At 33.9% G+C, this 22,984-nt stretch overlaps 2 protein-coding genes across 3 annotated transcripts in view; both read right to left on the reverse strand.

The window, feature by feature from the left end:
• Positions 1 to 4,458: 4,458 nt before the first annotated feature.
• Positions 4,459 to 5,913, reverse strand: LOC139492200 (uncharacterized). Its single transcript, XM_071280384.1, has one exon. It carries the CDS (start codon positions 5,911 to 5,913, stop codon positions 4,459 to 4,461), a length of 1,455 nt encoding a protein of 484 aa, XP_071136485.1.
• Positions 5,914 to 10,668: 4,755 nt separating this feature from the next.
• LOC139493179 (centrosomal protein of 290 kDa-like) overlaps positions 10,669 to 22,984 on the reverse strand; it is a 52,444-nt gene continuing 40,128 nt past the window's right edge. Inside the window, exons 46-56 of one of the 2 annotated variants that reach the window (XM_071281362.1) lie at positions 22,799 to 22,945; positions 21,991 to 22,146; positions 21,586 to 21,711; positions 20,935 to 21,099; positions 18,552 to 18,674; positions 16,776 to 16,994; positions 16,352 to 16,444; positions 15,608 to 15,675; positions 14,997 to 15,087; positions 14,489 to 14,614; positions 10,669 to 11,781 (exon numbers count right to left, since the gene is read on the reverse strand). In XM_071281362.1, the coding sequence (XP_071137463.1) occupies positions 11,626 to 11,781; positions 14,489 to 14,614; positions 14,997 to 15,087; positions 15,608 to 15,675; positions 16,352 to 16,444; positions 16,776 to 16,994; positions 18,552 to 18,674; positions 20,935 to 21,099; positions 21,586 to 21,711; positions 21,991 to 22,146; positions 22,799 to 22,945 (1,470 nt within the window). In that variant the 3' untranslated portion in view covers positions 10,669 to 11,625. Of the gene's footprint in view, positions 11,782 to 14,488; positions 14,615 to 14,996; positions 15,088 to 15,607; positions 15,676 to 16,351; positions 16,445 to 16,775; positions 16,995 to 18,551; positions 18,675 to 18,835; positions 18,926 to 20,934; positions 21,100 to 21,585; positions 21,712 to 21,990; positions 22,147 to 22,798; positions 22,946 to 22,984 lie in introns of those variants that run through there. The other variant, XM_071281363.1, reaches the window with a different exon arrangement.

The following is a 22,984-nucleotide window of genomic DNA, read 5'->3' on the forward strand; positions in this document are numbered from 1 at the left end:
AAGCGGTCAATTGACATTTTCGGTTAAGATGACTTATTTGTAGATCTCATTTTTCTGAAAACTTTTGTTGTTCACAATTTCTCTCTATCCATTACAGTTTCTGCAACACAAACTAGATGCATTAACGAGTCTGTTTCGCTCACCTGACTGTTCAATAAAAGAAGGAAAATTCATCATTTAAGGGCAATAACTCTATTAGTAGTTGTCTGACAGTTTTGACATTGATAGACAATAGGTAGAGCTCAACATTGTGAACATTTTAGCTCTTGTCAAAATTTCTCTATTTATAGCTGTTTTCAAAATAATAGACAAAACTTGCATTTTACCACCATGTTCTATCTTGTGCTATCTTGTAATAGTAGGGTAATCGGACACATTGTATAAACTAGATTCCCCAATTGCGATTGTGGCTAATTTTGGTTAAACTAAGCCCAGTAGTTTCAAAGGAAAAGATTTTTGATAGGTATTTAAACAGACGACAAAGGACTTTTGCCCAGGTGAGAATAAACTATGTGGAAAAATAGTGTTTCAAAGGCAATAACTCCTATAATGGGTCAATAGACATGTAGTAGGTGGTTTTCTATGCGTTAGGAATAACACCAATGAGAGCTTAAAGTTCTGATTCTTTATTGTACCAGTATATAAATAACAAGTCACTTGTGGAGTGAGTTGTACTGATACGGTTAACGGCACATCATATAAACATCACACAATCATGTGTTTTACATAATTACATTACATGGAGTCAGTATTCTCCAAAATATATAAGGTTTACAAGTAAACTATGTGGTCAAGATAAACAGACATAAATTCAATGGACTGTCATGGCTATCGTCCCGTGGGAATGTACAGGTACAAAACAAAGGAAATTAAACTTGACCGCGAAATATTAACAGCCAATCAAATACAATGATTTAAGTAAATCCCTAATGAATATTCATAGAAAATAACGTGAATATTACTATACATAAAAGTAAGGTTTGCAAGAAATAATTTAAACTGAATATACAATATTCAAAATATGTAATTAAGCTTTATAATAAATATAGTAATTAAATAGATGATTTTTACAATATATAAAATGATCATAAAAATCACTCTGCTACATTCTCCCCGCTGTAGGAAAATGACTTCCACGTCATTCCGGTCTGTTTCCCCCTTCACTGAAGGTTGACGTCCTCGGCAAGCCATTAACCAGTTCGCATGATGTCGAGTATGGTTCTTGACAACTCAATCTCTAAGCCTTTAAATCTTCCTTTTCTTGCTTCAGACTCCAACCAGTGAATCCTCATTAACCAATCAGGCTGTTGGATAGTAGTAGCCTGCTTGGATACAACATAGTCCTCCAGGTATTTCGGTGGTTTCCTTTCTCTCTGAGGTCTAGTTGCTACTGGTGGGTCTCGTGGTGGTGTCGGTAATATACGTCTTCTTCTTTGTTGTTGTTCCGGAGCTATGGTGGGTTCGTCTGCCTCTCCTAGTGATAAGTCTGTTGGCGCACTCTCATCTTGAGCAATAGAAGTGTTTTCTTCAGTAGTCTGAGCAGTCGCTTCTTCAGTATCCTCATCACTCACAGGGGTTGGTTCTGCAGCGCTTATAATGTCTACAGGAAGAGCGTCCCCTCCTAAACCAGTTCCCTGCTGATCACTACTCTCAGCTCCATCATGGCCGTCACCAGTGAAACCAAGAGTTCCTTCTTCTTGTAGGTCCACAACTGGTACATCACTGTTAGTGTTGTCCTGTGTATCCTGTTCAAGTATCATATATCCATACTCCTGCTCCGACTCCTCATCTGATACTTCATCAGTGGTCCTGTTCTCACTGTTCCCTTCAGATTTCGCCGGTTCCTCAGGCTGCTTCTTTCTTCTTTGCCTGGGCGCAGGACGTTTCTTTTCTTTATCAATAATATCTTTGGGCAGATCTCCAATAGGCAAGAACAGATTCCTATGTAGAGTCCTCTTTCTTCCTTCTTTATTCTCTTTCTGAACCACGTACACTGGTATTCCACAATTAGGCTGACTAATTATACGGTACGGGTCATCTTCCCACCTATCTGCTAACTTGTGCTTTCCATCAAAAGCTAGAGTCTTGACTAAAACTCTATCTCCCGGTTTCAGCACAGCTCCTTTTACTTTGTGGTCGTAGTGTGTCTTCTGTCGTTTCTGGGCAGCAAAGATGTTTCTTGTTGCTGTATCATATGCTTTGCGTAGTCTTTCTTGCATTTCCTCTGCATACTTAGTTGTGGTAATAGGTTCAGCTTCATCTCCGATTCCAAAAGCGATGTCAATAGGTAGTTTTGGTTGTCTTCCGAACATCAGGAAGTATGGAGAGAATCCAGTTGATGTTTGACGAGTGCAGTTGTAAGCATGGACAAGACCAGCAACATGCGACTTCCAATCTTTCTTCTGGACGTTCTCTAGTGTTCCAAGCATACCAAGTAATGTCCTGTTGAAACGTTCAGTGATGCCATTGCCCATTGGATGATATGGTGTTGTTCGTGACTTCGTCATACCAGTGATGTTGCATAATTCCTTGATGATTTTGGATCCGAAGTTGGCACCTTGATCGGAGTAAATTCTTTCTGGCAAACCATAGTGGACGACAAAGTTGTTGAAGAATGCGTCTGCAGTTGTTTTCGCTGTCTGGTTTCTTGTTGGTATTGCCAATGCATATCGAGTGAAGTGGTCTGTTATCACAAGTATGTTCTCAAATCCACCTGTAGATCTTTCAAGTGAGAGATAGTCCATACATACTAACTCAAGAGGTTGTGTTGTCTCGATACTAATGAGTGGTGCTCTATGACTTGCAGGTTGCTTTCGTCGAATACATCTGTCGCAATTCGATATCCAGTTGTCAACATCTCGATTCATTCCAAACCAAACAAAACGATTTCTAATCAATGATACTGTTTTGTCTCTGCCTTGATGTCCCATCTCATCATGTAATGCTGTGAGTACTTTGGAAATGCAGACTTCAGGTAATACAAGTTGTTTATGTTGTTCCCCATTGTCGTGTATAATACGGTAGAGTACGCCATCAACCATTTTCAATTTGTCGTAGTTGTTTATAAACCAAGTGTTCCATGGTGAACGTTCTAACTGTTCTTTTCGTGGCTTTCGATGTTCATCAACCCAATATATCCAATCTTTTAGGTAAGTATCTTGCTTCTGTTCCATCTTGATGTTGACTAGATGTTGTGATGGTAAGTATGGATCATCAGTGGCTTTAGATGTTGTCATCGATAACGTCTGAACATATGGTTGTGCATGCTGTAACTGACAAATGGCTTTCACAGAATCTGTACTAATGTTGGAGGTATTGGTACGACCAAGTAGTTCTGGAAGTCTGGAAAGTGCATCTGCATCAGCGTTGTTGGCACCAGGTCGATAGACGATGTTAAAGTTGTAAGATGACAAACTAGCTATCGAACGATGACCAGTGGCGTCTAGCTTTGCTGTTGTTAAGACGTAAGTAAGTGGGTTGTTGTCTGTAACCACGGTAAATGTGTTGCAATAAAGGTAATCATGAAATTTCTCTGTTACTGACCATTTCAGAGCAAGAAATTCTAATTTATGGACTGGGTAGTTCTTTTCAGTCTTACTAAGTCCTCTGCTGGCATAGGCTATGGCTCTTTTCTTTCCTTCTTGTGATTGGTACAGTATTGCTCCAAGACCAAGCATAGATGCGTCTGTATGTAATTCAAAAGGTTCCTTGTAACGTGGATAACCAAGAACAGGTGGCATCGCTAGTTGACTTTTGAGCTTCTGGAAGGCATCTTCTTGTGGCTTGTCCCATACCCATGATGTTACTGTTGACTTCTTAAGTTTTCGCTTACTGGACTTCTTTGGTGCAGGCATCAAGTCTGTGAGAGGTCTTGCTATCTTAGAGAAGTCTTTGACAAACTTGCGGTAATAACCGACGAAGCCAAGAAAGCGACGTACTTCTTCTGGCGTTGTAGGTCGAGGCCAGTTGATAACTTTCTCTAATTTATCTGGATCAGGTGAAATACCATCTTTAGAGACTATGTGGCCGATGTACTTGACTTTGTCTTTGAAGAATGCACATTTCTTGGGCGAAAGTTTCAAGTTGTGTTCTCTTAGTCGTTGAAGTACCATCTGTAATCTTTCAAGATGTTCTTCATACGTCTCTGAAAAGATGATCAAATCGTCAAGGTATATAAAGCATACATCTAGGTGAAGATCTCCCAGTATCTGTTCCATGAGACGTTGGTAAGTTGCTGGACTGTTTACTAGGCCAAACGGAAGTCTGTTAAATTCATAGAAACCAAGAGGGCCGACTGTAAATGCTGTTCTAGCCTTGTGTGTCTCTTCTACCTCTACTTGGTGATAACCACTCTTCATGTCCATTACTGTATAGTAGTTGTTTCCTCCTAATGCGTCAAGGATTTCTTCGCTTCTAGGAAGAGCATATGAGTCTTTAATTGTCAGCTGGTTCAATTGTCTAATAATCTACACACATTCTGAGCTTGTTGTCTTTCTTCCTAACCAATACAACATTCGATGACCAAGGCGAATGTGAACGACGAATGATCCCAGCAGTAAGAAGTTGTTGAAGGTGAGTTCTAACTTCGTCGAATAAGGCAGGTGGAATACGCCGGTGTCGTTGTTTGAATGGTGTTTCATCTATCAGTTCTATCTTATGCTGTACGGCGGTGATGTGGCCTATATCAGTATCTGAAGTGCTGAATACATCTCTGAATTGATGAAGTAGTTCTCTGGCTTTACGTAGTTGATCATCAGTAAGTGTATCTGGAAATGTAGATTCATTCCATGCATCTTGTTCGTAGGTGTCTGGTACATCAATGTCGGTGACTGAAACAGGTTGAAGTTCGCAAAGGATGGCATTTGGCGAAACGGTCACTGTTCTGGTAGTTACATTGCTGATGTGTACTGGTATGATGCTGTTGTTTCTATACTGATATGATACTAGTGTTGGAGCTATATCTAAGTCTGATGGTATTGCTGCTCTATCAGTTGACTGTAGGAGTCCACAAACTGGATGGTATGGTAGTTCATGGTCCATGTATCCCTGTAGAACGACATCTTTGTTAGGTGGTATACGGATTGTCTTTCCTTCAGCACTCTTGATGATGGCAAGTCTGTTGCATCTCTTTTGTAGTTCTTTATCTCTTAAAAGCAAACATCTAAATGTGATATACCAAGGTGTATGTAGATCTGCTGTTTGTAGAAAGCGTGATCCATATCGTTGCTTTACATCAGTCATAGCTGCTGTCAAAACGTTGGTTCCCAGTAGAAGTGGTACTAGCTGGTTGTAAGAACTGTCTGGAACGACTAACAGTAAGCATTGCTGAGGATCTGCTGATGTAGATGTACCTGGTAACTGTAAATCTGCTGAGATGTAACCAAGGTATGGCATGTTCTGGCCATCTGCACATTCGATGTTAAGTATCTGGTTGAGTGTCTGAATAGGACTGTCAGCAAGGTACTGTCGATGGAATGACTGGCTAACTGTACTAACTGTAGAACCAGTATCTAGTAGTGCTGCGGCTTGAAATCCATTGATGCCTACTGTGACTTCATTAGGGCTACCAAGTAATCCTTCTGTATCACCTGATGACTGTCGTTGTTGGTACATCTTAGCTTCAGTGTTCATCTGCTGAAAGTTACAAGCTTTTCTAGTGTGATCCAATCTAACACAGCAGGCAAAGGCATAGTGGCCTGGTTGTCCACATCTGTAGCATATAACAGGTTCTCTGGATGGTTGAGATACATAAGTCGGAGTAGGAGCAGGTTGGTATTCAGCTTCTATCTGGTCCCAGTATGGACGTTGTCTGTTGCGTCTTCGGTGGCGACGACGTTTTCTGCGTGGTGGATAGTACTGTGGATCAAAAGTGTCGTAGGTATTGTAGTGTTGGTCATACTGGCGTTGTAACATGGCTCATTCGGTTGGTCATACATGGCTAACGGTGTAGACTAGTGTACCTATAAACATTCAATTCATTTACCCTAATTCAAGTTCAATAATAATGCAAAAATTTAATAAGTGTCAACACCACCACACTAAATGATCAAATGGAAATTTTTAATCAATATTAAAAAAATAATCAACAATGTCTATCTACAATCTCAAAATCTAGAGACTATCTAACTCAGTGAATGTCTAATATGTAAATCAAAGCCTTAAAGGCTGTAAAAGCAATTGCTGCCATGTTAATGTTTGGGGACTTTTATTTTTCATCCACATATATACAAGAATTAATTTCATGAGTGTTGTCTAGTTAAAAGTAAGAAGGTTTTAACTTTATATAAATAAAAGACTTTAGCAGAAAGTCATTTTTAATATGTTTTATATTTCACAAGGAGACAACACGTTTACCAGGCTAAAGTTGGGGTCAAATATACATGTGCTGAAACATATAACTCAAAGAGAAATCATCATGGATTATCCCCTGGTAGTGTTTGTAACTTCCTTGGCAATAATTTCCTTTATTGATTTAATTTTAACAATTTTCATTATTAATTTATATTTAACCATTAACACAAATGATTAAGTTAAAACATTTCAACTTTCCAGACGCAAATGTTAAAAAACGGGAAAGAAATAAAATATCTTACAAGACATAAACATGTAAAGAATAAATGTATATTTCAGCTTAATAAAAATATTTTCATAATGTTACTTTGTCATCATTTTTAAAACTAAGTTCCAAACATTATTGCTCAGTTGATATGTGTCCTTCTGATGCGGTACGAGCACAGGCACTTGTTTCTATCCATAGGAAGGTCGACTATCCATATACTAGTAAATAGGATAGAAACAAGTGCATGTGGGTACGAGATAACTACAATTCTCATGCAATCCCGAAAAGGGGGGTCATCACAGACAAACATGACATTAAATCGTTATCACTGAACTAGTATATATATGTATAGGGGCCAGCTGAAGGACGCCTCCGGGTGCGGGAATTTTTCGCTGCATTGAAGACCTGTTGGTGATCTTAATTCTGCTGTTGTATGTTTTTCTATGGTCGGGTTGTTGTCTCTTTGACAAATTCCCCATTTCCATTCTCAATTTTATTATACGAACAAGAACAAACAGCTCTACGTTGCTTTGATATTTATCAATTTTTAGGAAACATTGCGAAAAATGATCTTCAATATTTCGAAAACATGTGAAATAAAATTGCTAACACGGTGGACCGTCGAGTGTCAACAAACGTATATATAGTAGACTTGTTCACTGAAAAGACGAGGATAATAGTTTCATCTGACATTTGTTATGCAAACCCAGTTTTGATCATAATATTTAAAAAGACGTACTTTTTTTCAATCTATGTATTAATAAACTAGAAAATTCCAAATTGTAAATATCTCTTCAGGCATCTACTACGTTTGGACGGGTCCATTTCATTAGTAAGGTGATCGATAAATATTACGGAGTTTTGACAGAAAAGGAAAACGACTTATTGTTATGTGTTTTCAACAAGGGTTTCGTTCCGCTAAATTATTTGCGCAAATAAAGTTTGCCTATTTTTAGATTACAGGTAATAATTTGACACTACGCATTAACCTGTGTAGTGATTTTGATTTTACGATAAATGTATGAATGAACGATAATTTTATGAATGAACAAGAGCACCTGACCTCGTAAAGAAACACAAATTAAACATAAAAAACCGTATTTATTAGGAGATAATTCAGTTAAATTTTCAATACTAAATCAACAACTGAAATGAATCCATATTTTGTTGAAACATCGTACGAACGGCGGAAAACGGAATCGCATTTATAAAAATGTACTTTTTTTCACTCGGACTTCTATGTTATTTGATAGTCAAACGGTTGACCCTTTAAATACAAAAATACATCTACAAGAACATATTCTGAAACTTCTTAAATCCACTAACTTTTTTTTAAAGTTTCAAGCTATGTATTGCATTAGAAAACATACATAGGTGTTAAAGAATGACTGACCAGGAGCCTGTTTAACAAAATACTATGGCTTGATCTGGGCGGAGTCTCTGATCTGGGTCACAAAGATGGCCATACGCGACGGCATAAAAGCAATTGCTTTAAAAAAATATGATAATAAATTTAATTCATATCAACCTAAGTACCAAATCACTATACAAAGTACATTTATAAAACGATATATATACTATGTATCTAATATCAACTAGCAATGCTACACATAAAACATAATGTGTGTTATAATTGCTAAGTTCAACTGAGCATTGACCTATACCATGTGGGTTATAGTTCAATGTAAGTACAATACACTACAACTGTATACCGAAAAATAAATTTAAAATATAAAAGTGTATGCTATATACTATGTAGCTATGCTACTGTAATCTACAAAGTATGTTTATCACTATCAGTAATACATGTACACCATAAAGGAATGCCTAAATAATATAAGTTTACAAGTCCTCTGACAGACTAAGTCCAAATCCAAGTAAGCCTTGGAAAAAAAAATTTTTTTTTAATGTGTATAAATGTTTAAGTATGAAAAGGTCAAAATGTAGGACGTCAAAAAAAAAATTTTAAAGTCCAAAAAGTGGATGTAAAATTTCAAAATTTAAATTCGAAATGTGTAAATGTTTCAAGTGTATGCTAAGTTTCAATGTATCAAAGTGGTATACAGTATATAATGTAAATAAATAGATCCTACCTTAAACTAGAAAACTATTCCAATAATTACACTGTTCCACAAAAGTATAATTAAATCACAATATTTCACAATGTAGAATAATACAAGTTCAGTTTTCCAAAAGTGAAAAAAACAAAAAGTCAAGTTACTATAAGTAACATCCGGTACTACAATGTCATCCGGTAAACTGTAAACAAACGCACGTGGACGATGATCACATGGGTCGGAATGTTAGTAAACATAAGCACGTGGTAAAGTTCATCACATGGTACCATAACGGAAGTAAACAAACACACATGGTTACTGTATACATGGACTCGAGACATCTAATGGTGGTCACTGACATCACATCTGGATCTCCACAAAAACTGGTGTGTGCCTTCAACCCAACGAAACGTGGGCGCCATTTGTAGTAGGTGGTTTTCTATGCGTTAGGAATAACACCAATGAGAGCTTAAAGTTCTGATTCTTTATTGTACCAGTATATAAATAACAAGTCACTTGTGGAGTGAGTTGTACTGATACGGTTAACGGCACATCATATAAACATCACACAATCATGTGTTTTACATAATTACATGGAGTCAGTATTCTCCAAAATATATAAGGTTTACAAGTAAACTATGTGGTCAAGATAAACAGACATAAATTCAATGGACTGTCATGGCTATCGTCCCGTGGGAATGTACAGGTACAAAACAAAGGAAATTAAACTTGACCGCGAAATATTAACAGCCAATCAAATACAATGATTTAAGTAAATCCCTAATGAATATTCATAGAAAATAACGTGAATATTACTATACATAAAAGTAAGGTTTGCAAGAAATAATTTAAACTGAATATACAATATTCAAAATATGTAATTAAGCTTTATAATAAATATAGTAATTAAATAGATGATTTTTACAATATATAAAATGATCATAAAAATCACTCTGCTACAGACAAGCCATCCATGTTGACTTATTTTTTATAGATCTTAATTTAGTTTGTGTCACTTTTCTCCATCCATTATAATTTCTACCAAAAGGAGTAAAATGAGTATTGTAAGAACCCTATAAGGGGTCAAATGGTGATAATTCTATGTTGACACATTTGTATAGCTTATTGTCCTTTCAGACTCACTCTTTAAAATTGTTCTCCATCTGTTTAAGTTTTTCAAGATAACTGCAAAACTTGCAAACAATTGACATTTCAATGGCAATAACTTCAAAATGGGTAATTCAAATTTTCAGGTTATTTTGTTATTTTTTAGAAATAAGCCTATAACTGCATTTGACCCCTATGTTCTAACATTCAGCACAATTTTGATTGAAATCAGTCTAGTAGTTTCAGAGAAAAAGATTATTGCAAAGGTTTACACCATGTACACTGACAGCGTACACTGGACAACAAAACATTTGTACTGCAAAATAAAATTTAAAGCTTTATAAGTTCTATGAGTTTCACAAACATGACTTACTCTGCCACAGTCAATACATACCTATACCTAGTTGGGAGTTTGTTGTTGAATACAATCTCCAATGTTTTCCTCTTTATTGTAACACTTTTAGTACATAAATCAGGTCTTTGAATTCTTATTTGAATTGTTTTTCATTAAGTCTACCAGTAACCTTTTAAAGCTTACTGTACAGGATGGGTTTCTTTCATTGTTGAAGTTTGTACAGTGACATGTAATTATCTATGTCTTTTTTAAAAATTTCATGGATAGGTGTTTCATTGGCAATCATTTCCTATCATTAAATTCAAATTAAACAATAAATAATTGTTTTGTTAAGATTAAATTGTCTTAAATTGGGTTTTTTTCAGTGTTTTTAAATTATTCCTTTTGAAGGAAAAGGGAATGTGTTGAGTGTCAACATCCTATAATGAAATGAATCTGATTACTGTAGGAGGAACTATGTGATTAGCTCAAAATGATACATGCGACAGTTGCTTCAGGATTGATAATGGCTTCTTAAATCATTGGCAAATTATTTAAATACCTTGAACCATATCCCTCTTTCAAAAGTTGTAATTAATAAAAACATATAGTATCTTGACATATTTTTTATTTAGAAAAATTTCTACATATATCTTTGGACGGCAGTCACTAATGTATATATGGATGGAATGGATAAACATATAAATAGATAATGTTATACAAAAATCTACATTAATATCACAGATAAAGTCAAAAACAACGCTCTTTTGATCTAGTTATAATAAACTTAATTTTTACATATAGTTCTACAGTTACACAAGTATTAGAAAAAAAAAATATGAAAAAAAAATTAGCAGGCCACATTAAGCATCTGCATAATTATAATCTATATCAATTAAGAAAGTCAGCAAAGGAAATCCTAATATTACAAAATATGATTTGTTCCTAGTGTGATTTTTTCACTGTTGATGCAACTTGAAGAAAACATAACAGCCAGCAATAAACTAAACTAAAATCAAGGACACTCAAATTACAGATAAACATAATTTAGAACATTTCCTTTGTCCTTCGATAAATAAATATTTAACTTCTGAAAAATTCAAGTTGAACTGCAGAGTAAATAATTACCATCATAGAGCACTAAAAACAACTGAAGTAGATTTAATGATACAAACTGATTGATATCTACTCTCTTATTTTTCCCATTTAGCCAATCAATTTTCCATTCAAACTGACTATTTAATTTGGAAGATGACTATATACTTAGACCCATTGGTTAAATTCAGCAAAAATTCAATATTGTTGTTTTTACTTGGCACATTACTACACTCTCTAACTAATACACTGATATTTGTTCTATTTGGCTATACCAATACAGACAAATCATAAGCTTGCCATTACCTCAACAAATTTTTTTTTAAATCTTGATATCAATAAATTTGTATTTACGATATCAAATTCCTGAATATAAACTCAATCATCTCCAATAATATGACAGATCTTTCCATTACAATATTGGAGAGATTCACTGTCTATTAAGGACTTATCATTACATGTATTCACAAAGGTCAATGTCCTCCTCCAGGTAAATCTATCGTTAATCCATATTGTGTCATTTTTTCTTCATATAAAATGTTCTTCTCTAAAGCCTGTTTATAATTATATTTCAAGTCTTCTATTTCTTCAAAGAAATCAGGACCAAAATTGTGTAGTTCTTTCTTCATCTGAAAAAAAAATAATGTCAAATCAGTTTAAAAACTTCAGAACTCTTTCAAAACATATAACGAACCTTAAGAGCTGCATGTGATAGAAATCAACCTTATTCAAATGAATATCTGTACTTATCTTACGTCCTATACATTTCTAGGAATATGATTGGTTAAAAGCGTCCTCATAGAAACCGTGTATATTTAATATTAGGTTAGTTGGGAGGCGGGGCTTATTTCATACACGGTTAGTAGTGGAGTTAGTCCCTTTATATTCCATATAAGGTAATAAGGAGGCGGGATAAAACACATTCAAATCTAACAAGTTCTCATTCTTGGCATCTATTTTTGAAGGATCAAAGGAAGTAGTTTCTTAATCATGTTAATGCTAACTGTATTGAAGACTTGCTCATTTTGATAGGTCACTAGTCTAAATTTTACACGTTAAGATAGTCAGTAAGATAAATTCGTTACATAGTGTGCTAGTGACGTAATACAGTATATATGGGGTCAGTAAATTCCATATGGGGATTCGAGCTTCGCTCTGACCCCATATGGAATTTACTGACCCCATATATACCGTATTAGGTCACTAGCACACTATGTAACTACTATTCTGTTTACTTATTCAGGTGGGAAAGAATTTGTATGCAAAGTCTGTAACTGTTTGAAAATTGAGCCGATATACATGATTAAAGAACCTTATACAAAGCATATTAATATTCATCTATTATTTCGCATTTGAATGTTCCTAAATCTTTCCAAGTCTTATCAATGTTAACATGCACTTGCATAAGTTCGATTTCTATCTGACGCTGCTCATATCTTATTTGGTCATATTATTTGTCTGTTTTAACTATTTGATTTCTACTATGCATTTTTTTGCTCCATGTTGAAGGCTTCACTGTGACTTTAAGATGAAAAACTGTTATATCAGTGCTGTTCCTTTGCTTTTTGTGTATTTAATTTTGCTGTGCATGTACTGATTTTATGTCACAGATGGATACCACATATCCTTTGTTTTTCTATATTTTCGTGAAATGATCTATTGCTTTTTATATGAGTATCATTAAAAAGAAAGTAATGACCAGACAATATCAAATTAAATGCATTAAGAACAAGAGGCTCTCAAGAGCCTGAATCGCTCACCTGAATTTTTTTGGTTTAATCTCATATCAATGATTATTTTGGCTTTTCAATTTATTTAAATGTTCTTTGAATCGTCCTATTTTCTTCAAAAGTAAAAAAAAAAATCATTTTCTCCTATGTTCTATTTTAGCCATAGGAGCTATGTTTCTTGACATACAAGGAAATGAAATATAAAATTTACACTAGATACTCTGAAACTCTAAAACTCATTTAGCCTAAGTTTGGCTGAAATTGATACAGCAGTTTCAAAGGAGAAGATTTTTTAAAGTAAGTCAACATGATGAACAAATTGTGAAAAAAGTCTTTAAAGGGCAATAACTCCTTAAGAGGTCAATTGACAATTTTGGTCAAATTGACTTATTTGTAGATCTTACTTTGCTTAACATTTTTGCTATTAACAGTTTATCTGTATCTATAATAATATTCAAGATAATGACCAAAAACTGCAAAATTTCCTTAAAATTACCAATTAAGTGGCAGCAACCCAACAATGGTTTGTTTGATTCATCTGAAAATTTCAGGGCTGATAGATCTTGACCTAATGAACATTTTAACCCCATGTCAGATTTGCTCTAAATGCTTTCGTTTTTGAGATATAAGCCAAAAACTGCATTTGACCCCTATGTTCTATTTTAAGTAACGGTGGCCATGTTTTTTGACAGATCAAAAATCGAAGCACACACTTTGTGCAGGTTAATCTAAGGAACAATCATGCTAAGTTTCATCCAAATCCATTCAGCAGTTTCAGAGGAGAAGATTTTTTAAAGTTAGCAAATATGATGAACAAATTGTGAAAAATTGTCATTAAAGGACAATAACCCCTTAAGGGGTCAATTGACAATTTTGGTCATATTAACTTATTTGTAGATCTTACTTTGCTGATCATTTTTGCTGTTTACAGTTTATCTTTATCTATAATAATATTCAAGATAATGACCAAAAACTGCAAAATTTCCTTAAAATTACCAATTAAGTGGCAGCAACCCAACAATGGTTTGTTTGATTCATCTGAAAATTTCAGGGCTGATCGATCTTGACCTAATGAACATTTTTACCCCTTGTCAGATTTGCTCTAAATGCTTTCGTTTTTGAGATACAAGCCAAAAACTGCATTTGACCCCTATGTTCTATTTTAAGTAACGGCGGCCATGTTTTTTGACGGATCAAAAATCGAAGCACACACTTTGTGCAGGATACTCTAAGGAACAATCATGCTAAGTTTCATTCAAATCCATTCAGTAGTTTCAGAGGAGAAGATGTTTGAAAAATTGTTAACGACGACGACGACGACGACGGACGCCAAGTGATGAGAAAAGCTCACATGGCCTTTTAGGCCAGGTGAGCTAATAATAAATTACCACATTTAAGACAGAAGCATGAACATTCACTATTTGCTCCTAAACAATAAATAACCTCCCATACTCAAAAATTAAAGAACATCCTAACTGAAAACGTTCAAAGGAAAGAAACATACAATGGGCAAACTTTTTTTATATAACAAGAGAAAAAATTTACTGAAACATAAACATAAGAGGAGATCAATGATATAAAATAAACTTATTTTTGTTTAACTTACTCTTTCTACTTCTAGTCTCATTTTATCTTTCTCTGTTTTAGCTGACTTCAGACTCATTTTTATCTCTACATTTTCATTCATCAGTCTGTCATAGGCAGCCATCTTATTCTGAGCATCTGTGTCATACTAAAAATATATTGACATAAATTGAAATCACATTTTCTGAGTCCATATGGGGATAAACTAAATTATATCTAACTATTATCCTAATCACAACCCTTAACTAAGCCTAATAGTGATGCTGAAAATACCAATTTACAGGATTTTAGTTTGAACAGGACAGAAATATGTGCACACAACAACAAAACCAAGGCAGTTCTGCTAAACAGCGAGAAAATCCTCCACCTGAGGCTGGCCTAAAATAACTTATGCCAAAGTAGAAGTTGAATAAACAATATAATGGCAATAACATATAAATGAATAAATAGTTTTAAATCAAATATCTGAAGTTGTTGTTTTCATGTAGGCAATTCAGATACTTATCAAAATATATGAACATTAAACTTACCTCTTGAGCACCAGGTCCTGTCTGTTGTTTTAGCACTGTTATTTTGTGTAGTAATTCTTGTTTCTCATTCTCTAATCTCTCTATCTGTAGTCTGGAATTAAAGTATAAAAGAACTGATTATAGACAAAAACATTGTATGGCTGTAATTTTACAAACACAATACCAAAACATAGCACTGACAATTATGATAAGGTAACATTTCTAAAAGTTTAAATGTAACCATTTCTTGTGCCAAACCTGTTCACAATATTTTATTTACACAGTAAGCTTTACGATTATAAATATTTCCATTTAAAAAAAACAAAAAAACTTTAACATATTTCAATATAAATATTGTTTTGAATTTTTTATTCTAGAAAGTGTAACTTACTTACTTGTGAATTTGAAAATACATTACTAGAAAATTGTATCCATAAACAAACCAATTCAATAAATGTTATCATATTGCTTGAAAAAAAAGACTAAAATACATTTTTAACCTTCAAAGTCTGACAAAACCTCAGTAACAAAATCAGTACACATTACAACAGCAACATACTGATAATGTGATGGTAACCCCATTACAATTAGCTGTGTTTATATTTTTTAAGGCTGTCATACATAAGCTGTACCTTGATTGCTGTAAGTCTCTACCCATATCTCCTTTGTGTCCCTTAGGAAACCTCTCCATAGCTGATACCTAAATGTAAATAATAAGATTTTAGAATCAATAAAAAAAAATACATCAGAATACTCTGTTACATAAATAGTGTTTTGTAAGTAAACCTTGCCAAATTCTATGTGTGTCTGTACCAAGTTCATTGGTGGTAATTATTTTAGGTCTGTCATATCTGTTTTTCATAAATTGTTTTGTTATAAATTAGACTGTTAGTTTTGAATGGAATTATTTCATATTATTTATGTCTTGGCCTTTTATAAAATTGAGAATGGAAATGGGGAATGTGTCAAAGAGACAACAACCCAACCAAAGAGCAGACAAGAGTTGAGGACGAGTATTCTTATTGTTGAAGGCTGTAATGTTGCCCTTAATTGCTTACATCCATTGTGTTTCAACTTTGATTGATAGTTGTATCATTGGCAATCATTCCACAGCTCCTTATTTTTTATATACACAATTACCTTTGCAGTGCATCTTCATATAATGTAAATAGGAAAATTTTAAGACAGATAGGTTTTCAATAGTGGTTGACAGTAGATTTATTCCACTTTTAGGGTACCAATTATCATGGATTGAAAAACATTCTATTTTTCTGTGGATAAATGATTTCCTGGAACTTATAAAATTTATTATTAAATCTATAGGATTTTTTTTGAATTTGAAATAAGCTTGAACAATAATTTCTATGTTATCTTACTTTTTGTCTCAGTTCCTCTCTTTCCTGAAGTAATAACTGCTCCCTCTCGGCAGCTTCCTTCAGTAAAATCTTTGTATCTGATAACATCTTATTCTAAAATAAAAATAGGATTAATGTTTAAAATAAGCAAGTTATAAAACTCAATTTAAACATCTATGAACTTTGATCCTTATCAACACAGTTTACCATGGCGTTGTCAGTTTGTTTTAGATTTATGAGTTTGACTGTCCCTTTGGTATCTTTCGTCCCTCTTTTATCAAAGCACTGTCTCTAGCAATTTTGCCGTCACCACAAAAAACAACAAAAAAAACCCCAACATCACAGCATAAAAATTTATAGCACCTAGCATAAACACCATTGAAAGAAAAGATGTCTATCAAAACATTGCAACTTGTATTGTTCTCATAGGTCTAGATGATCCTACCTTTTTAGCCAGATCTGTTTCTACATCTTTAAGTTTGCCTTCATACATCCTAGTAGCTACAGATGCCTTCCATCCCTTGGTATCCACTGACTGTTGTGAACCTGTTGTCCTGTCTAATGCTGACATAGATTTAGAATCCTGTAACTGGGCATTTAATTGTTCTTTTTGGAATTCCAGGTTCCTGATCTCTGAACGTAACTTCTCATTGGTTTCTATTTCCTGCCAATTATAAATTCAATTTTATTTGGTTGTACTGAAAATTGACTGTGGACACTAGAAAACAGAATGTCCAATAAAGTAACAACACAAAGGATGACTTGCGGGAAACTTGAGTAATTCCCCTTTGTATATCAAAATGTTAAAATGGACATACATTTTACAAAAAAAAGTCCATTCATTGATAAATGTTTATACTTAGAATGTCATTTTGGAGTATGATGTAGATTAATATGATACAATGTTTTTATTTGTAGTACATCAAATGAAGTGTTTGTTTTCAAATAATGCATGTATTTATTAAAGTTGAGCATACACGTGTTTTCTATTATGTAAACAATCATACGTAATTGTGTGTCCGCATAGTGGTCATCTATTGGTGTTTATATTGGATAAACAGGTTTGTGTTTTAAATATATGATATTTCGGATTGGTCAATATTTGTCGCATTGTGTAAATATATTGAGTATGATAAATAAACTCATCATAGATACCAGGACTAAATTTTATATATACGCCAGACGCGCGTTTCGTCTACAAAAGACTCATCAGTGACGCTCGAATCCAAAAAAGTTAAAAAGCCAAATAAAGTACGAAGTTGAAGAGCATTGAGATCTATATTTGTTATGTAAATAGCACGGAATTTTTAAAGCGCGAATAGTTGTCTTGTTTAAGTAATTTAAGAAATATGGTCATTCGAAGCTCGTATACCGTTCAGTAAGGCAGCTTAGTTTAGGTAAAGACCCCCTCTCCCCCCATAGATAGATAGATATTTATACTATCAGTAGGACATTGTTTGTTTGATTATTAAGATTTATATGTATATATGATTTCTGATTTTGTTTTTCTATTTTGTAGGCTGTCATGTACTACGCAGCGGTGTTGCCGATATCATGACATTGGGACTCAATATTTTGTTTTAATAAAATTTAACAGTAAGCTGCACCTGCTGGCGAGCTATTCCTATGTAACAAGTGTTTGTTTTTATTTTATAAATACTTTATATGCGTTTGAGGTGACGAATTAGAATATAAAAGGTATTATCTACATACAGATCACAATACATGGTCTTTCAACATACTGGCCTGGGTATCATGCCAAGATTTCAGCCTGAGATTTAATCCTGGAATTTTCAATATCACAAGTACCATTGCTCCTGAACATTGTTGATGATTTTGAAAAGCTTTGGTTGAATGGTTCAAGAGTTAAAACACAGACACGACTGGAAAGACCACTTTTCAATCTTTCAAGAACCCTAACTCCTGAACAGGGGAGGTGGAAATCATCAATATTTAACTTGACCTCCATTTTGTCATCATTAACAACATATTCAATTTTGAAAACTTTGGTTGAACGGATTATGAGTAAATGCATGGACCCTATTTGGCAGCTGCTCGCCTGCCAGCACCCCATATCCCCAAATCAAAAACCAAAATCCAGTTAATAAAAAGAATGACAATCTGTAGTTGATTGCTAAGTATGTATGATCAGTTTCTTTTACAGTTCACTTTAGATGCCTGAATATGCCTGGATATGTCTTAACTTTGTATTATTAGTAACCTTCATTAAATCTTTCCTCATTTTCTCGTAGTCTGTCATCATTTTAGCTGTACCCTTCTGCTGACTGGTATATCTCTCTGATAATGTAGAACCCATCTTGTTTCTTAGATCTTCTAGCTGACCCTAAAAACAAAATCACATATATTACATAAACTGTTGACTGGTATATCTCTCTGATAATGTAGAACCCATCTTGTTTCTTAGATCTTCTAGCTGACCCTAAAAACAAAATCTGATAATGTAGAACCCATCTTGTTTCTTAGAACTTCTAGCTGACCCTAAAAACAAAATCACATATATTACATAAACTGTTGACTGGTATATCTCTCTGATAATGTAGAACCCATCTTGTTTCTTAGATCTTCTAGCTGACCCTAAAAACAAAATCACATATATTACATAAACTGCTGACTGGTATATCTCTCTGATAATGTAGAACCCATCTTGTTTCTTAGATCTTCTAGCTGACCCTTAAAACAAAATCTGATAATGTAGAACTTATCTTGTTTCTTAGAACTTCTAGCTGACCCTAAAAACAAAATCACATATATTACATAAACTGTTGACTGGTATGTCTCTCTGATAATGTAGAACCCATCTTGTTTCTTAGATCTTCTAGCTGACCCTAAAAACAAAATCTGATAATGTAGAACTTATCTTGTTTCTTAGAACTTCTAGCTGACTCTAAAAACAAAATCACATATATTACATAAACTGTTGACTGGTATGTCTCTCTGATAATGTAGAACCCATCTTGTTTCTTAGATCTTCTAGCTGACCCTAAAACAAAATCTGATAATGTAGAACTTATCTTGTTTCTTAGAACTTCTAGCTGACCCTAAAAACAAAATCACATATATTACATAAACTGTTGACTGGTATGTCTCTCTGATAATGTAGAACCCATCTTGTTTCTTAGATCTTCTAGCTTACCCTAAAACAAAATCTGATAATGTAGAACTTATCTTGTTTCTTAGAACTTCTAGCTGACTCTAAAAACAAAATCACATATATTACATAAACTGTTGACTGGTATGTCTCTCTGATAATGTAGAACCCATCTTGTTTCTTAGATCTTCTAGCTGACCCTAAAACAAAATCTGATAATGTAGAACTTATCTTGTTTCTTAGAACTTCTAGCTGACCCTAAAAACAAAATCACATATATTACATAAACTGTTGACTGGTATGTCTCTCTGATAATGTAGAACCCATCTTGTTTCTTAGATCTTCTAGCTGACCCTAAAAACAAAATCACATATATTTCAAAAGCTGTAATATTAATCTATATTATATTATCATACCATAACTGTACAATACTAGTACTTGATAAAAATATTTTATCTGTATAAAGTTAGACCTGAATTTACCAAACTCTTATAGTTTTAATGAAATCCAATCAAGAGTAAAAGAGGATAGGGATCTTTTTTATCAGTGGGGTCTGTTCTATGAATGTGCACACAAAACAAACTAGATGATTTAAAATGCCTGTGTTACTCACCTTGCTCTATGTGCATATTCAACAAAGGACACTTTTACTCAAAACACAAAAGATGATGAGTAACAGTCTACTAAACTATATCAGTAAAATTTGAATTGTTAGTAGATCTTGACTTGCTGATAATTTTTGTGATTTAAAGTGCATCTTTATTGATTATAATTTTCTATCATATATGGCATAAGACAAACAATTGTCCTTAAAGGGCAATAACTCAAATAAGGAGTCATCTAACCATTCCTCCATATTGTCTTCACTGTAGATTTCAGCATAGCTAATTTTCTATCTGTCTATTACAGTTTTAAGATATAAGGCAAACAACAACAAAAATTGGTCAAAATAATCATTGAAGAGTAATAACTCAAAATAAGGAGTCGATTGAAGATTTTGACTATGCTGACAGATTTGAAGAACTTGTCTTGCTTATCAAATTCACCTCTGCATTTATGATATAGTTTTCAAATTCAAGGGCAGGAACCACAAAACAGGTTGTCTGATGCATGTGAAAGTTTCAGGGCAGATAGATCTTGACTTGATGTACATTTTTACCCAGTCAGATTTGCTCTTAATGCTTTAGTTTCAGAGATATATACCAAACTGCATTTTATCCCTCTATGTTCTTTTTTAGCCATGGAGGCCATCTTGGTGAAAGGGAGGGATCATCAGATACATTATTTTAACTAGATACCCTAAGGATGATTAAGGCCAAGTTTGGTTCATTTTGGCCCAGTAGTTTCAGAGTAGAGGATTTTTGTAAAAGATTACAGACGCTGACAAGGACAATGGACACCAATTGATGAGAAAAGATCACTTGGGGCTTTGCGCAGGTGAGCTAAAAACGCTATTTGTTACTTTTAGCATCTGTATACAATAACCTATTTTTACCTTTAGACCTTCATTTTCTAACTGAAGTGTTTGTACACGTATATTAGCCTCCCCGGCAGCTGTTTTCTTCAGTATTTCATTCTCTGTCTGAACTCTCTCTACCACCTTCTTCAGCAAAGCTACGGTCTTCTCCAACTCTCGTGTACTCTTACCACTTTCTCCTATCTGTAAAAAAATATACAACTACTGTCAAATTAAAATCACTGTTATAACTAGAAAATAATGATTGATTTTTAAGATTAGGACACAGGTTGATTTAAATGGGTTTTTTTGCTGACTATTTGATTTTTCAACTGTATGACTAGGGAGGGAAAAAAATAATAATTCACTTGGGAAGTGATATACATTTCCTACATGACTTTTTTTACATGTTGGGTTATCACATTATTTTCTCCTAACCTATTGGGAGCCATGAACATTTGAGAGTATAGTTTTCAAGAATACTGGTAATTCAAACTGAAGTTCAACTTTTTTCCATTAAAATCTGTGTCAGAAATGGTTTTTATCATCTTAATAGAACAGATTTATTAATTTTCAAAATCTACCCTATTGAAGCCATCGGATTCTCATTTGAATCATTTATCTTTTATCTGGATGAACTTCAACATTATCTCTGTAGCATTTGTATTCTCTATATTATACAATACATACCCTTCTAATCCCACTAGAGGTTATAGAATCCATTGAGCCTCCAGACCTAGATGAATTGTGACCACCAAGTTGAGCATTCTCTATTTTCAAGGCTTCCACATATTTCTGTAGGTCTTTTACTCTTCCCTGTAAGGTAAATTATGTGTTAGTAATCACAAAGGTAGATTTTACAGCTATGATTTTTGAATATAATATGGAACACGAACTTGAAAATATCTATATATTTTTTTTAATTTGTTCTCTGTTTTATCATGAAAGTATAAGAGAAGTTGGATTCCAGAAATCAAACATCAAATTTTGAGAAAAAAGTTATACTGCAGTTAGTTAAAAGTCTATTAGAATTTCTGGAGAATTAAGAGAGAAAATTGACTCCTATAAAGTGAGGTATTTGACAAGCAAACTTACTCTTAACCTAGGAACATCTTTTCTGAGCTGTTCATTTTCAAATTTGAATTCTATATTTTCTTCTGACAAAGCTAGCATCTGTCTCTGTAGAGACTGGTTTTTCTCAAATATCTCCTGGTACTCTCTGGCAGCCACTGTTCCTGAAGAGCTAAACTCCTACAAAATATTACTTGGTGTAAAATCTGTTTTCTATCATTGTCTTATCAGATAGTTCTACCATTTTTTATGGGCTATGTTAATGTCTGTGTCATTTTGGTCTCTTGTGGACAGTTGTCTCATTGGCAATCATACCACATCTTCTTTTTTATATATAAGATCCATTTGTTGGTTTATATTTTATAAAATTGTTGGGTAAAAGAGAAAAAAGATCTTTTAATGTCCTTCAGAACTGGCTACAAGAAAGTTTTTTTTCTTTCTCAAATAACATGCCATCTTTTCTGTTTTTTTAGTGCGCCAAAGGTTGAAGTCTTGATCCTTTTGATCTTGTTATTAAGATACAAATGTCTCATTTTAATAATTTACCTCACGCCTGTGGCAATGACACCTTTCCAAGCTAGGCTTAATCTCTGTACTTGGTTTGTATAACTCTCAGCATAGGCAGTAGCAAATCCACATGCTTTGTTTGAGTTTTCTGTATGATTCTCAAAGTTGAGGTGGTAGTTAAATATTTCTGATGTTTGACTTAACTCTCCCTGCTTTTGTAAAGGGTTTAATACCCAGAGGTAAAGTAGCAACAGCTTTCTGAGCTTTGATTTGCTCCCTTTGTTTACCTTTTCGTAAATAACGATTTTTTTTATATTATACTCACGGCTGAAGTAGTAACAGCTTTCTGAGCTATAATTTGTTCCCTATGTTCTCGTTGCTCTAGTTGTTGCTGTAGATATGTGTTCTTGGTTTGTAAATCCTGGAAAGCAGCATCTTTATCCATGGCAAGCTGCCGTCTTAAATTAGATACCTAGAAAAGAGAAAAGTCTTAAATTCTATTTTTCTTCCA

This window comes from Mytilus edulis, chromosome 10, assembly GCF_963676685.1.
Source record: "Mytilus edulis chromosome 10, xbMytEdul2.2, whole genome shotgun sequence".
Classification (NCBI taxonomy): domain Eukaryota; kingdom Metazoa; phylum Mollusca; class Bivalvia; order Mytilida; family Mytilidae; genus Mytilus; species Mytilus edulis.

Excerpts from the sequence above, each read along its gene's own strand:
- LOC139492200 (XM_071280384.1), bottom strand. The coding sequence starts at position 5,913 with ATGTTACAACGCCAGTATGACCAACACTACAATACCTACGACACTTTT.